Source organism: Carya illinoinensis, chromosome 15, assembly GCF_018687715.1.
Source record: "Carya illinoinensis cultivar Pawnee chromosome 15, C.illinoinensisPawnee_v1, whole genome shotgun sequence".
NCBI classification, from domain to species: domain Eukaryota; kingdom Viridiplantae; phylum Streptophyta; class Magnoliopsida; order Fagales; family Juglandaceae; genus Carya; species Carya illinoinensis.
The window spans coordinates 2,684,345-2,699,957 of NC_056766.1; the positions used below are offsets into that span (position 1 = coordinate 2,684,345).

Sequence of the window (15,613 nt, forward strand, 5' to 3'; positions counted from 1 at the left end):
CTTTTTTTTCAAACATTTTTTGAATTCTTTAAACATTTAAAAAAATCATAAAGTCATTAAAAAATACTTCTTGAACAATTAAGTAAAAAAAAAAAAAATCAATACAAATCCTCGGTAGGATTTATTGCTAGAAATATCATTTCCCTAGGTAATACTTAAAGTTCGGTATCAATTTATCCCGTCATAAAAAAATATCCTTCTTATTACAAATTAACCTTTTACATGTGTGTACTACTAAAGGTACTTTTGTGTTTTATACGCATTTTCATTACTCTTGGTTTTCTTGTAGTAATCAGCTATAGAGTCCGAACCTTTCTTGATTGTTGCCAGCTGAAACTGGACTTGCATCACTCGAGCTTGTGATTTTGCAGCAAAGAGGTCTTCCAATGTGACCCAAATCTTTCGAGAAGTAGCTGCATCAAGAATATGGGCAATTAAATTTTCGGATAAAGACAATATGAGAACACTCATAATAGCCTGATCTTGCTGTTGCCAAGTCAAAAACTCAGGACTTGGTGTTGTAGTATTTTCAACAAACAGGAGGGGGGCAGTGGTGGTGCCATCTTCAAAGCCAAAGAGATTTTGTCCTTTGAGGTAAAGCATAATCTGAGCCTTCCATAAGAGGAAATTTCATGGTTTAATATAACCATGACTACATTTGAGGGAGGTGGGAGGGGAAGAAATGAAGGTTTCGGTGTGGGAGTTTGTGGATTTTCTGCCATGGCCACCCTTTAGACGTGAGCCTTATTTGGCTCTAGATACCATAATAAAATAGACACCAAATACTTATGAATGAAAGATATTTTGTGAATTCATCATTGATTTCATCTGTACACTGTAGTAGTATTTATACACAAGAAAGGGAATATTCTTTTGATAACAGAATGCATAAGAGTGCGACACGTATAGCAACAGAAATTATTCTAATTCTGTGCAGACTTGGTGAGGTGCTCTTGGTGGAGCAGAGTTGTCCTCTCTGTTAGTGCTGCAGACGATGGTGTTAAAAAAAGCCACCTGCAGTGTGCAGCTCTTGGCGTATTAGGCGCCCCTCCCCACATGCTGAAATTTGCCTGCTGCACCGAACGCACATGCACCGTTCGGTGCTTTTGTTTCTATTAGGCACCGATCCCATAAATTCAGCAGCAAACTGCTGCATCGAAACTGCTCAGCAAGAATTGCTGAAGAGAACTTCTCCTATAAATAGGAGAGTTCTGATCTTCAGAAGAGGCAGTGGGTGAGAAGAAAAATAGAGAGAAAGAGGGACGTGAGAGAGAGATAGAAATTTGTAGAGTGATTTGTAAATCTCGTACAAATTCTATAAAAGAGGCTCCAGTGGATGTAGGCAATTTGCTGAACCACTTTAAAAATTATTTTGTGTAATTTTCGGATAGGCCGGTGCCACAACAATTGGTATCAGAGCCACTAGGTTTTTTTTTGTGAGGTGGATTTTTGGTGTGGTAGTGTGGATACGTACAGTCTAAGGAGGTTCTGTCTAAGAGATTGGAAATTTTAAGTGTATCCATTGTGACCCTCCAATCTTTCCTGGGAACTGACTTAGTGTGGTACTATTCATTTCTACAGTAAAAATTCATCAAGAGCTCTGGTTCAAGCTGTCCGAAAATTCAAGTTGGTCAAAATAAATTTTTGACAACTCCAGGGTGTTCCTCGCGTTGAGACGAATCCGTTGCCGCAAACGGAATCGAAAACGAAGGTCGGAGGAGCCCACACGCGCCCCTAGAAGATCGGCGCGTGCATCTGCTACAGCTCACGCGCCCCCACGCACTCCACAGGAGAAAGACGCGTGTCAGACATGCTCCTCACGCGCCCCCACGCGCGCCTACAGTCTTTCAGCGCGTGAAATACACGCGCCAACGCGCACACAGTGCTGTAGCGCGTGTGTCACACGCGCCTACTCGCCCCACGCGCACTGTGCAGCGCGTGCATCCCACGCGCCAGACAGATCACAACCATCCGTTTTTTAGATCCAATTTCGGCTTGATCTAAGCCATTCGGAGTCGGATTTGAGCAATCAAATAGTGCTTTCCTACTATTTGGATCGTTCCGGAATCATCCGTACGGTTAGAATTTTGAAATTTTGAGTCTAAAATTTCTAAATTCAAATGGAAAGATCTGGAAGAGATAGGAGTTCTGATAATGCCAGTAGCTCGGGGCGTCGGTCCACTGTGTCAAATGCCAAGTTTGAAGTTGAAAAGTTCGATGGAACAAGCAACTTCGGCATGTGGCAGTGTGAAGTCATGGATGTGTTGATCCAACAAGAGTTGGATATTGCGTTGGGAGGAAAGCCAGATGATATGACTGATCAGGATTGGAAGAAGCTTAATACTCAAGCTTGTAGTACAATCCGATTATGCCTTACCAAAGAACAAAAAGTATTTTGTCATGAGAGAGACAAATGCTAAGGTACTTTGGCAGAAATTGGAGGATAAGTTCATGAAGAAGAGTATTGAGAGTCGTTTGCACTTGAAGAAGAAGCTCTTCAGATTCCAATTTCGTGAAGGTATTTCTATGTCTGAACATCTGAATAGTTACAACCAAATTCTTGCTGATTTGTTAAATTTAGATGTTGAAATTGAAGATGAAGATAAAACTTTACTTTTGTTAAATTCTTTGCCCGATACATATGAGCATCTAATTACTACTCTATTGTATGGGAAGGAAAGTATTAGTTTTGACGATGTATCTAGCTCTTTAATTAGCAATGAGTACCGGAAAAAGGATAAGCAGGTACATCACGATACATCAAGTGAAGCTTTAACAGCAAGAGGGAGACCACAGTCAAGGTATCCCAAAAAGAAGAACGGTTTTCATTCGAAAAACCGGGCCACATCACGTGGTTCATCAGTCGGCAGAAAACTCGCCAGAGACGAGTGTTCCTTTTGTCACAACAAAGGACACTGGAAGAAGGATTGTCCCAACCGGAAGGGACAACAGCAGAATCAACCCACCACAGCCAATGTCGTGGACAGAGATGATGATTCGGATTTTTCCTTAATAAGCTCATCATCCATTTGTCATTCCGATGAATGGATTATGGATTGCGGATGTACTTATCATATGTGTCCCAATCGAGACTGGTTTACTGACTTCACAAAGATCGAGGGTGGAGCAGTACTTATGGGCAATGACAGTGCCTATAAGACTCAAGGAATAGGTAGCATTCGGTTAAAGCTGCACGATGGCAGCGTCAAGACTCTGACAGAAGTTCGGTATGTTCCGGACTTGCGGAAGAATCTCATCTCACTGGGATCTCTGGATTCGAAGGGATTCAGAATCGTCATTGAAGACCGAACTCTCAAAGTACTAATGGGAGTTTAGGTGGCAATGAAGGGCTTGAGGCGAGGAAACTTGTACTTCTTGCAAGGAAGTACTGTTGCTGGAAGAGCTTCCACAGGCTGTGAGAAGCTAGATGAGACTGATGATGACACCACCAGTCTTTGGCATATGCGTATGGGACACGCAGGAGAAAAAGCTTTGCAGACACTGGTGAAGCAAGGCTTACTCAAAGGTGCCAAGACTGGTAAACTATCTTTCTGTGAGCACTGTGTATTGGGGAAGCAGAGGCGGATCAAGTTTGGAACCGCAGTACACAATACACAAGGAATACTTGACTATGTGCACTCCGATGTTTGGGGACCTACCCAAAATGCATCTTTGGGAGGTAAACATTGGTTTGTAACTTTTGTTGATGATTATTCTCGTCGTGTGTGGGTGTATACGATGAAGAATAAAGATGAAGTGCTGAAGATCTTTCTTGATTGGAAGAAAATGGTTGAGACTCAGACCGGCAGGAAGATTAAGCGGCTCAGATCTGATAATGGAGGTGAGTACACTTCAGACCCCTTCATGGAAGTATGCCGGAGAGAGGGAATTGTCAGACACTTCATAGTACGAGGTACACCGCAGCAAAACGGTGTGGCAGAATGAATGAATCGTACTTTATTAGAGAAAGTGCGATGTATGTTGCTGAATGCTGGATTGAGTAAACAATTTTGGGCTGAAGCTGTGAGATATGCCTGCCACCTCATCAACCGACTACCTGCAGCTGCCAATGATGGGAAGACATCCATTGAAATGTGGAGAGGTAAACATGCTACTGATTATGACATTTTACACATTTTCGGATGTCCTGCTTACTATCATGCTAAAGAAAGTAAGCTTGATCCTAGAGCCAAGAAAGCAAAATTCTTGGGCTTTAGTACTGGTGTAAAAGGGTACAGACTCTGGTGTATAGAGTCCAAAAAGGTGATCATCAGTAGAGATGTAACATTCAACGAATCTGAGATGCTTAAGTCACATAAGCATAAAGATTCCAGTGAAGGCAGCAGTAATGGCGAAACATCAGATGATTCGCAAAATGTGGAGTTTATTACTTCAAAGAAGCATGGACAAGATGAGACTGATAATCCAGTCACAGTACCTCCATGTCAACCCTAATCAATAGCAACCAACAGACCGAGACGAGAGAAACGTGTACCAACACGTTATGCAGACTATGTGACATATGCATTACCAGCTGAAGGGGGTGAAATCCCAACCACTTACAGAGAAGCCGTACAGTCCAGTGAACAAGTTGAATGGACAAAGGCGATGAATGAAGAGATGCATTCTCTTCACCAGAACCAGACTTGGAAGCTTGTGCCGCTTCCAAAAGGAAAGAAGGTAATTGGCTGTAAGTGGATCTTCAATCAGAAAGATGATCAAGCTGCTAAAAATGGAGTGCGATACAAAGCTAGGTTGGTAGCCAAGGGCTACGCTCAGACAGAGGGAATTGACTACAGTGAAGTATTCTCTCCTGTTGTGAAGCATTCATCCATTCGGATATTGCTAGCTTTGGTTGCACAATATGATCTTGAGTTAGCACAGCTTGATGTGAAGACAGCTTTCTTACATGGTGATCTGGAAAAGGAGATTTATCTGTCTCAACCAGAAGGATTCAAAGAAGCTGGCAAAGAAAATTGGGTATGCAATCTGAAGAAGTCTCTCTATGGCTTGAAGCAGTCACCTCGGCAATGGTATAAGCGGTTTGACCGCTTTATGATGGATCTGAAATACACTCGTTGCCAATACGATCATTGTGTATATTTCAGAAAACTTGCAGATGGATCTTTCATTTATTTGCTTTTATATGTAGATGATATGTTAATTGCATGTAAAAGCAAGGGGGAGATAGATCGCTTAAAAACTCAGTTAAGTAATGAGTTTGAAATGAAAGATCTGGGAAAAGCACGAAGAATACTGGGGATGGAGATCAGCAGAGATAGGGTGAAAGGTACAGTTCACCTTACTCAGAAGCAGTATCTGAAGAGAATATTGCAACGCTTTAACATCGACTCGAAGACGAAGCCGGTGAGTACTCCTATGGCCTCATATTTCAAGCTCAGTGCATTGCAGTCTCCTAAAACTGATGAAGAGCGGGACTACATGAGGAATGTCCCGTATGCAAGTATTGTTGGAAGCTTAATGTATGCCATGGTGTGTACACGACCTGATATCTCCCAGGCCGTTAGCTTAGTTAGTCGCTATATGCATAATCCTGGAAAGGTTCATTGGCATGCGGCTAAGTGGATTCTACGGTATATTGCAGGGACCGTAGATATTGGTTTGAAGTTCGAGAAGAGTGAAGATAGTCTAGTAACTGGATATGTTGACTCAGACTATGCAGGTGATCTTGATAAACGCCGATCGACAACTGGATATGTGTTCACTATAGCTGGAGGACCAGTTAGTTGGCGATCAACTTTGCAGTCAACAATTGCACTATCATCAACTGAGGCTGAATACATGGCTGTAACAGAAGCCGTGAAAGAAGCCATTTGGTTACAGGGACTAGTAACAGATTTGGGCTTTGAGCAGCAAGAGGTTACCGTTTACTGTGACAGTCAAAGTGCAATCCATTTGACTAAGAATCAAGTATATCACTCTCGAACAAAGCATATAGATGTCCGTTTCCACTTCGTACGTGAGATATTGGAAGAAGATAACATCAAACTTCAGAAGATTGGCACTGAAGATAATCCAGCAGATATGTTGACGAAGGTCGTCACAGGGATCAAGTTCCAACACTGTTTGGACTTGATCAATATTGTACACTGCTGAGCACCCTCGGGTGCATTGGAGCATATTCGGTAGCAGAAATCTCTCATGTCAAAGAAAGAGGTGCATTCATTTGAAGAATGAATCAATTTGCAAGCAGACTAGTATGGCACACTTAGGTGGAGGGGGTGATTGTTAAAAAAAACCACCTGCAGTGTGCAGCTCTTGGCGTATTAGGCGCCCCCCCCACATGCTGAAATTTGCCTGCTGCACCGAACGCACATGCACCGTTCGGTGCTTTTGTTTCTATTAGGCACCGATCCCATAAATTCAACAGCAAACTGCTGCATCGAAACTGCTCAGCAAGAATTGCTGAAGAGAACTTCTCCTATAAATAGGAGAGTTCTGATCTTCAGAAGAGGCAGTGGGTGAGAAGAAAAATAGAGAGAAAGAGGGACGTGAGAGAGAGATAGAAATTTGTAGAGTGATTTGTAAATCTCGTACAAATTCTATAAAAGAGGCTCCAGTGGATGTAGGCAATTTGCTGAACCACTTTAAAAATTATTTTATGTGATTTTCAGATAGGCCGGTGCCACAACAGATGGAGAGCTGGAGGTGTTGTCCTTTAGTGCTGCAGACGATGGAGAGTTGGAGATGTCCTTTGGTGCAGCAGATGGTAGAAGGATGATATTGTTAACAATGATTATTGATTAAGGCGTAGTACCATACGTAAGCTGGTCTTTTGAGGCTCTAACTAATTTATCGTCTTGATCTCTTTCCAAAACTATGTACGTACGCATAATATAGCTAGGTATGATTTTTTGTTACTTAAAACTATAATATAGTGGATGAATAAAAATAACTTAAATTAACCGAGTAAAGCACAAGAGGTTATTGGTCATTTATTCCAAAGAAATTTGAATTACAACGCTAGCTTTTTAGCTAGAATACCATGCATGAACAACAAATTAAAGACTTCAGTGAGTGGATATATAGATTTAAATAAAGAAACGGTGTGATAAGATCAGTGAATACATTTCTATATATATCAGCCTTATTTTTAATTTCATACTACAACTCAATTACTATATATATATATATTGAGATTGATTACCATGATTATATTCTTGAACATCATGACGTTGCTCTTATAAATCACTGATCCCAACTTATACAGTACAAATATTTCATTTTCTTCCTAATTAAATTAAGGATATTTTCACCAAACCATGAACTTTGTTATATATTTGAGTCAAAATTACAAGCCATGCCTTATGTGCTAGTACTTGCCCGGGCTTAAGTATGGTACTGAGAATGATTAATTCTAAGACCCAAGGGATCAAATTCAATATAACATGCATGTTACCCTAGAAAAAGAATTGCTACACATTTTAGAAATAGCACCCTCCAAGCTCCGAGGCTCAAGGCATGCAAGACCTAGATATTGGAACAGCTAGCTGGAATAATCAATATTATTTTGCTGCAATGAAGAACGGGCGCATGGAGAAATCGGTACATCTACATTGCCTTCCAACATTTGAAGCACCTTCTTCATTGAAGGACGAACTGCAGGCTCCACTTCAATGCACCAAAGCCCAATCTTCACCATTCTCTCCAAGCTTAATTTGTTTGTCCACTACTTCTTCTTTAGGCACCAGCTTGCATACATCATTGGCCGTGAAACAGCCGTAGACCCAATCTATAAGAACAACTTCATTTTCTGAGGCATTGACGTCGATGCTCCGACAGCAGCATCTGATAACTAACAAGACAATACCAAAGCTTTACACATCCACTTTTGCTGTGATGGGCAAGTTCTTGTACCATTCTGGGGCAACATAACCTGATCTTGTCCCTCTAATCCCAGTGAGAGTCCTGGAATGATCTGGGATCAATAGCTTTGCCAATCCAAAGTCTGCAATTTTGGCATGCACTCATCCATTAGTATGTTGTTGGGATTTATGTCACAATGGATGATTTGGGTCTCACATTCCTCGTGTAAGTACATGATACCTCTTGCTATATCCAAAACAATGTTGATTCTTTCTTCCCAATTTGGATTTAATTGGGATTTGAAAAGGTAGTCAAAGAGTGTTCCATTACTCATATACTCGTACACCAAAAGCCTATTGGGACCATCATGGCAATAACCTAGCAGGCGGACAAGGTTTCTATGGTGGGTTCTTCCAATAGACCTCATCTTGTTTCGAAATTCCACTTCTCCTTCAGCCACTACTTTCTCAAGCCGCTTGACGGCAATTGTTCTCTCCTCTGACAAGGTGCCCTTGAAGACTGTCCCAAAAGAGCCCCTACCCAGTTTTTCGACGAAGCCGTTCGTCGCAACTTCAAGCTCATTATTGTAAGTAAAAGCTCGAAGAGAAACATCATCAATCAATCCTTGATCATTAGCTTTATAAAGAATCTTTTTATATGCCCAAAGACGATATCTAAAGATAAGAAATGTGGAAAAGGCTAGAACAATCAATGCAAAAGAAAGACATGCAACACCACTGACTAAGATATCCATTTGTAAAACTTTCCCGCGGGCTTCTTTGGGATTCGTTGTCCCATTCCTACCTGAGTCCATGCCTACTTTAACAAGCGTTGTTGGGTTGCCAGCTTCCTGCTGTGTTCTTCTCCCAAATGTCAATGGAAGCTTTTGTTTCTTGCATTCTTGGCCTTGGAACTGAGCAGCTTCACAATTGCAGTCCTCTAAACATGCCAGGTTGCATTCTTCTTTTGCCATAGAAGACAAAATGGCATATGTGCTTTCTAGCCATATAGTGTTTTGCAATTCTTGAATAGTGTACTCTATACGGTCATTTTTAAAGGCACAACTTTCTACAATGAAGTTTCTATTGCAACCCAAATTTCCTTGCTCTTGATTGATGAAAACAAAACCAGGAGGACAAGCACAAACAGGTTGTTGACTTATGAGATCACAATACCCATTGATGCCACATATGCCTTTAGGAGTGCATCTATCTTTTGGTGCAGACCACTCGATTGATTGACTACCATTCTCGATCAAGTTATGAGAATACACCCTAAATATCCCGTCTGCATCAATTGTTGCTCGATACATCTTCCCATTAGAGGGAACCGCTCCATTGTTGATGTTTTTCACCTCGGCGCCACTAATATTGAGCATGTACAAGCGGCCATTTCCATCAAGTATCAGAGTTGCATTCTTTCCTACAAAATTTGTTATTGATGCCCAATAAGCAAAATCTGGAGCATCAAGAGAACCAACTGGATACATCACAATATTCCCATCGGTCTGCATCTTGATCCGAAAGCTTCCCATCGAGTGATTGGTTTCCGAGATACTACGAATGAGTTCATCCCCAGCTCGTAAGAGTAGACCTGGCAGAGGGTGTCTGTTGGGTAATCAAAACTTTGCCATACAATTGTTGAATTCGAATTATAGAGAACAAGGTTGCCAGAATTGAGCATGGAAACAAATATAGCAGGTTTTGTAGTATTGGCAATGGGTTTTTCTTGGCCCCCCACCTCTTGCAAGATTAGCCTACCATTGTTTGTCAATCCTATGGTGGCATTGCGAGACCCTGGAGGATCATTCCGATTGGCTGTCCAAACGATAGTTTTTCGTGGAGTTCCTTCGTCCCATATGCCTACTGCAAAGCCATCGCCAAAAGGAAAGAACCCAAAGGCAAAAGTACCAGATTGTGAGAACAAGGATGAGTTTCCCATGGGAGAGAGAGAAGAGCCTCAGCTCAAGTTGAAGTTTCTTTGTTGAGCATTTGCCATTGAAAGGGATAACAGAAGAAGAAATGAAAGTAACTTAGAAGCCTGCATGATAGACTCGATTAATGTTCTAACATACCACGGTGTAACTACAAGCCTCTAGGTATTAGTTTATATAATTAGATCTCTCTTTTGAATTCAAATTCCATTTAGTGAATGCCTATGCAAGGAAGAGTACTTTTGACGACAAACAAAATCTTATTACATTTTTAGTCTTTATCTTCTTCATTTTTTTCCACACGACAAACAAATAATTAGGGATGTGGCCGAGGTTCCCAATGTCCCACACCAAATGAAAACCTTGAAATTTGGCTAAAGATGCAAACACGGGCGGCCAAATTCAAAAAAGTCAATTTAATTATTTAAAAATCAATTACGAATAAGTTTTAATTACAAAACCTATCAAGTATTTGCTTTTGATTATTTTTTTATGAAATTTGTCGTAAGATATAATCCAATATGGTTCTTTCAATTGTTTTCAATTTACTTAATCATGCATATCAGCTTATAAGGGCAAAATATTTTATTAATTTATGTGAGAATTAATTAATTAATTAATAAGAGAATATTACCAATTGCTGACTCTAATCGATTGATTAATCATTCATTAAAGTCCTATTTCAACACCTTGATCACAGATTGACTAAACGTCATAAACAATTAACAATATATATTAATCGGTATACTCTTAATTAATAGACGAAAATTAATTAAGTTGATACCCTCAAAGTGATATTATCTTCTCATGACTACTAGAAAGGGCATGATCATATGATGACTACTACATCATTAATGACTACGTACTTTATTCAAACTGGATTGTATATCACGGCATGCTTGCTGAGATATGGAAAGCTCTACCACCAGACAATTTCAAAGCCACCATTTATGTCGTCTTTAAAAACAACATTTTTTCCGTCCACGTGCCACAACTTTCATGGCAAATCTCTATCACGGTGCATTTACACTAAGAAAAACGTTTATTTATTATCATTTATTTTTTATTAAAATGATTATTTTTTATTAAAATGAACTTATTTTCATTACAGATAATCATTTTGTAATAATCATTTTTATTACAAATTATAACTCTATTATAGATACTCATTTCTCTTATAATGATATATGCAGCTAGCTAGCACGCACGCGTGCAAACACATATATTTATATATATATATATAAATGATCGATCCTTTTATTGGTGAGAGACTAAAGTAGTAGTGCTTCTAGAAATATTACAAGAAAATTATTTATTTGTAATTAATTAATTTTAATTTTTAACGAACTGACTATTTTAAATTAAAATTAGTTACAAATAGTCTTTTAGTTATAATAAATTGATCACAAAAATCTAATTTTCTTATAGTAAAATCAAGAAAGCTTGAGCTCGTTCTGGTTAGCTAGCTAGGCACTGAATCCAATCATCTTCATGTGAAGAAGACTCCCAAGATGGTCATGCATTATTGTCACACAACAGAGTTACATTATTACAACAGGCCGCTAAAGAATTGCTCCAATCAATTATGACATCATCAAACTCCTCAAAGCTAGGGTTCTTCTCCTTCATGATTCACCCACAAAGCCATAAGAAGTGTTGACTTATGTCAGGATGGATGCATTCTTCACTTAAAAATTCACTCACGTTCTTGATCTTTCTTCTAATCATAATTTCTGAACCCCATGAAAACGTACAAGATTTGTTTTCCTTTTAATTCATGTATACCTGAAGAAGAAAAATAATGGTGAAAGTTGCCCGTTTTGTTGACCAAAACGCTCGTTTGACTTCTCCTACTTTGTTTAATTTTGCTATATATGTTTCGTTTGAAGTTTAAACTACGTACAGATTCTTCTTTTTTCCTTGACAATGGTATGAGATTAATTGTGTTGATGAATCATTTGGACAGATAGACTTGCCATTTTGGTCGTGCTAGATAATTATCAGATCACGTCAAATCTTAGGTACGGTTTAAATAGTGAGATGAGATAAGGTAATTTTAAATAAAAGTTAAAAATTAAATAAAATATTTTTAAAATATTATTTTTTAATATTAGTACTATTTTGATATTTGAAAATGTTAAATTGTTTGTTATATTTTGTGTATAAATTTTAAAAAATTATAGTGATGAGATAAGATAAAACATCTTCACTATTCAAACGGGACTAAGGGCTAGTTTGAGCAATGGAGTGTTTTGAAAATATTTTACTACTATTTATTATTTTATTATTATTTTTTATTTAATTTTATTAATTTATACTACTATTCACCAATATTTAATATTTTATTATAAATTTTTTATTACTATTTACAAAATATTTAAAATTACTCTTTACTCAAACACAACATTAGAAAAAGTCCAAGAGATATTAGCTAGTTCAAAAAAAGTTATCAGTACTACAACTCGAAAAGACAGCCCAGGAGGCCTGATTTTTAGGGCCTTATCAAGCCTTTCATGCATATCCACAGTTGCAACATCGATCATTGGGCTTGTTCCAATGTCATTCATTAATTTTTATTTTTATATATTGGGCCACACCAAGACTTCTTACGAACTTACTACATCCTTTTATTTGTTTAACGTGCATGCATCAAGATTTTTGTCCATCTAGAATGAATCTTAAACCGTATATGGAGATAAATCATTAATAACATGGATTTGGATATATATCCTCTTTGTGGGGTATATCCCCATTACTCGATAAACTTTATATTTTGATTTAGTATAATATTAAATAAATCCTGCTACTTCGATTGAGAAACCCCACCAAGGATTTCTATTGACAATGCAAATTTTTTTTTAAATATTTTTTAAATTCTTTAAATATATAAAAAAAATCACAAATTCATTAAAAAATACTTCCTTAACAATTAAGTAAAAGAGACAATACAAATCCTCGGTAGGATTTGTTGCTAGTAATATCATTTCCCTTTTAGGTAATACTTTAAAGCTTGTAGGTTGTGTGACATATTCTCATACTTAGATATGTTTGAATATACAACTGTTTATAGATATTTTCATACTACTTTACTACTATTTATTACTAGTCATAAGTTATTCAATACTATTCATAAATTATTATATTATCATTCATAGATTATTTAAGATACTCTTAATATCCAAACGGAGCGTTAAAGTATCACCCGGCCTTAACATCAATCTGTTTTAGTTGACTCAACTGTATTTAGCTCATGGATTGACAGATCATAAATGGTCTAATACTCTTCATCATAAAATTTGATTTGCAAGAACAGTTCAAAATTAAACTTTTTTATACAAATCAAACTTTAACATATTAACGTAAGAAAGGTGTAACATTTGCACCACTTGAAACTAAAACTTTTCTTACTATTTTCCCAATTATCAAACAAATATAACCCATGCACAGATACATACGTATATATCGAGTAAATCCAACTAGCAGGGCATGATGTGAGTAGACTTCGTCTCATACCTCCCCAACCCCAAACCGCCGCTGGCGGCGGACTTGAACCCATCCCTCAAGACCTTAAGCAGCTCCGCGCACATCCTCCTCACATGGCCCTCGCAGTACTCGCTCTGCATCACCAGCAGCAGCTTCGTCACCCCATTGCTCTTCACCACAACGTCCTTCACCTTCCTGTCTCCATGCAAGCAGCACATCCCCCACAGCACTGCCACCGCGTCCTCCGTCCCTGCCTTCATCAGCCTCTCCACTACAGCCGCTGCACACTGCTTTGAGTCCTCGCTTATGGTCGACCGACCCTCCCCGCATGAGGCAGCCACTGATAATAGTTTTAAAGACTTCTCGGCGGTGGAAGTCTTGGTGTTGTGGTTTGAGAGCCTTTCGGAGAGGACTCGAACGAGTCCCAACCGGATGATTTTGGATTTTCCAAAACGACTTCCTGAGACGGAGATAAAACACGACAAAATGGCGTCGTGTAGGTCGGCTGTATCGGCATTGTCAGAGCTCAAGAGATCAAACAGCACGGAGACAAGGTCCTCCTTTTCTGCGATTCTGCGTTTGGATTCGGAGTCGGAAGCAAGCGACTCCAAAATCCTCACCGACTCGATCTTCGAGCTTAAACTTCCTTCTAGCAGAAGCAAACAAATCGAAGTGAAATATTTTTGGTTATTGCTTCCGAAAATCAGCCTGTTCACTCGTTCTTCAACTCCCTTTTGTGACATAATCAAATATAAAACCCTAACAACCAACTCCAAAACCTCTATCTCCACACTTTTGCAAAGAAAACTGACAATAACCTCCACGAAGCTTTCGGAATGAGCCAGAAACCTCCGGTTCTCGTCGCGAACTTTCGCGAAGTCCACAATCTTTGCCAGGTACTCATGGCAATCGAGCTGGCCGCCGAGCTGGCCGCCGTTCTCGCCCTGAATCGTGTCGACGAAAATCCGAACTTGCTCAGACGAGATCGACGGAGTACTAGACGAGGAGGAAGACGGAGAATTGAGAGAGGAGTGGTGGTGATGGAGGAGCCAGAGGTGGATGAGGCGTTGAAGGGTGAGGTTGGGGACAAGGTGCTTGGAGGGGAGGACCTGCATGGTGGCGGGACAAGTGTCGTGGCCGGACTCGAGCCAGTGCTGGATGCTGGAGCGGTCGTAGGTGACCCCCGTGCACAAGCTCACAGGGGATTTCATCACCTCCATGGAGATGGGGCACCTGAAGGGACTCGGTACGGCTATGGACAGTTGCTCCCTACCCATTGTCGGCACAATTAAGCTGCAGTTGCAGAGCAGAGTGGAGAGTTGTTGTGAAAGGTGGGCTGTTTTGAAGACAGAGAGATTAGCCTCGACCGACGTCGTGGTGAAGTGAGGTCAGTCACACTAGGTTGGTTGGTCAAATACGTGTTGTATCAATTTGTCAAAGCTTGTGCGTTACTTTAAGGGTATACAGAGCGTGGAATGGGGGACACGTGAATCGGTCAAGGAGACCTGATCTCTAGCTAGGTTGATCAAGTCAAGTTTCTCTCAAGACCCATACTTCTATCAAATTGGATGAACCAATTGCTGTGAGACAACACATTCGCTCCTAGCATTAGGGTCTTATTAGATGTCTCGAGTTCACATAGTTTTGGAACGTTTACTAGAATATTGTTGTTCTTTCGTCCTAAATTTGGTATCCATGTTCACACATGATGTTATAGATTACATTTTAAGTGTCTACGTGGTTGTTGTTTAACTGATTGATATATCTCATTCATTTTTACAAAATAATTTATCTCATCTTATCTAATTGTTACAATTTTTTTAAATTCTCACACGAAATAAGATAAATAATTTAATTTTTTTAAATCTCAAAATAAAAATAACATTAAAAAATATATTCTAATAAAATTTTATTTAACTTTTAACTTTTATCTCATCTCATTTCATCTACAAAAACAAACAAGACAATAAGCTAAAAAGTAGTATTGCTCTATTTATTATTATATGATAATAATCCGTACAAATCTATCTTTGATCTCGAGTTTGAATTGTGAAAAAGTTTTATAATTGTATGAAAAATATGACGATTCTTGTTATAATAATAAAAAAAATACATGGAGATTTAATGATGTTTTCAAAGAGAAATGCAACGACAATTTGCAATTAGTAATCAACGTGGGTTGAAACATATAATTATAGGCAGGCCTTTATATAGAAAAGAAAAATAGAAGACAAAAAGGAAGCAACAAGTAGCTAGGATGTGGCATTACAAGTACTCATTCAAGAAATACATGTACGTAGGAAAGGGACAATGAGTACTATATATGAGTCGATAAGTGGTATAATTAATAGGCCGGGAAGTCGATCGTAG

General features: G+C 39.0%; 1 protein-coding gene and 1 pseudogene across 1 annotated transcript; both read right to left on the reverse strand.

Moving 5' to 3' along the window:
* Positions 1-7,377: 7,377 nt before the first annotated feature.
* LOC122297598 lies at positions 7,378-9,900 on the reverse strand (annotated as a pseudogene).
* A 3,130-nt stretch (positions 9,901-13,030) lies between these two features.
* LOC122295639 (U-box domain-containing protein 29-like) lies at positions 13,031-14,642 on the reverse strand. The gene has a single exon (XM_043104732.1). The coding sequence runs from the start codon at positions 14,518-14,520 to the stop codon at positions 13,237-13,239; it is 1,284 nt and encodes a 427-aa protein (XP_042960666.1). The 5' UTR covers positions 14,521-14,642; the 3' UTR covers positions 13,031-13,236.
* Positions 14,643-15,613: the final 971 nt, after the last annotated feature.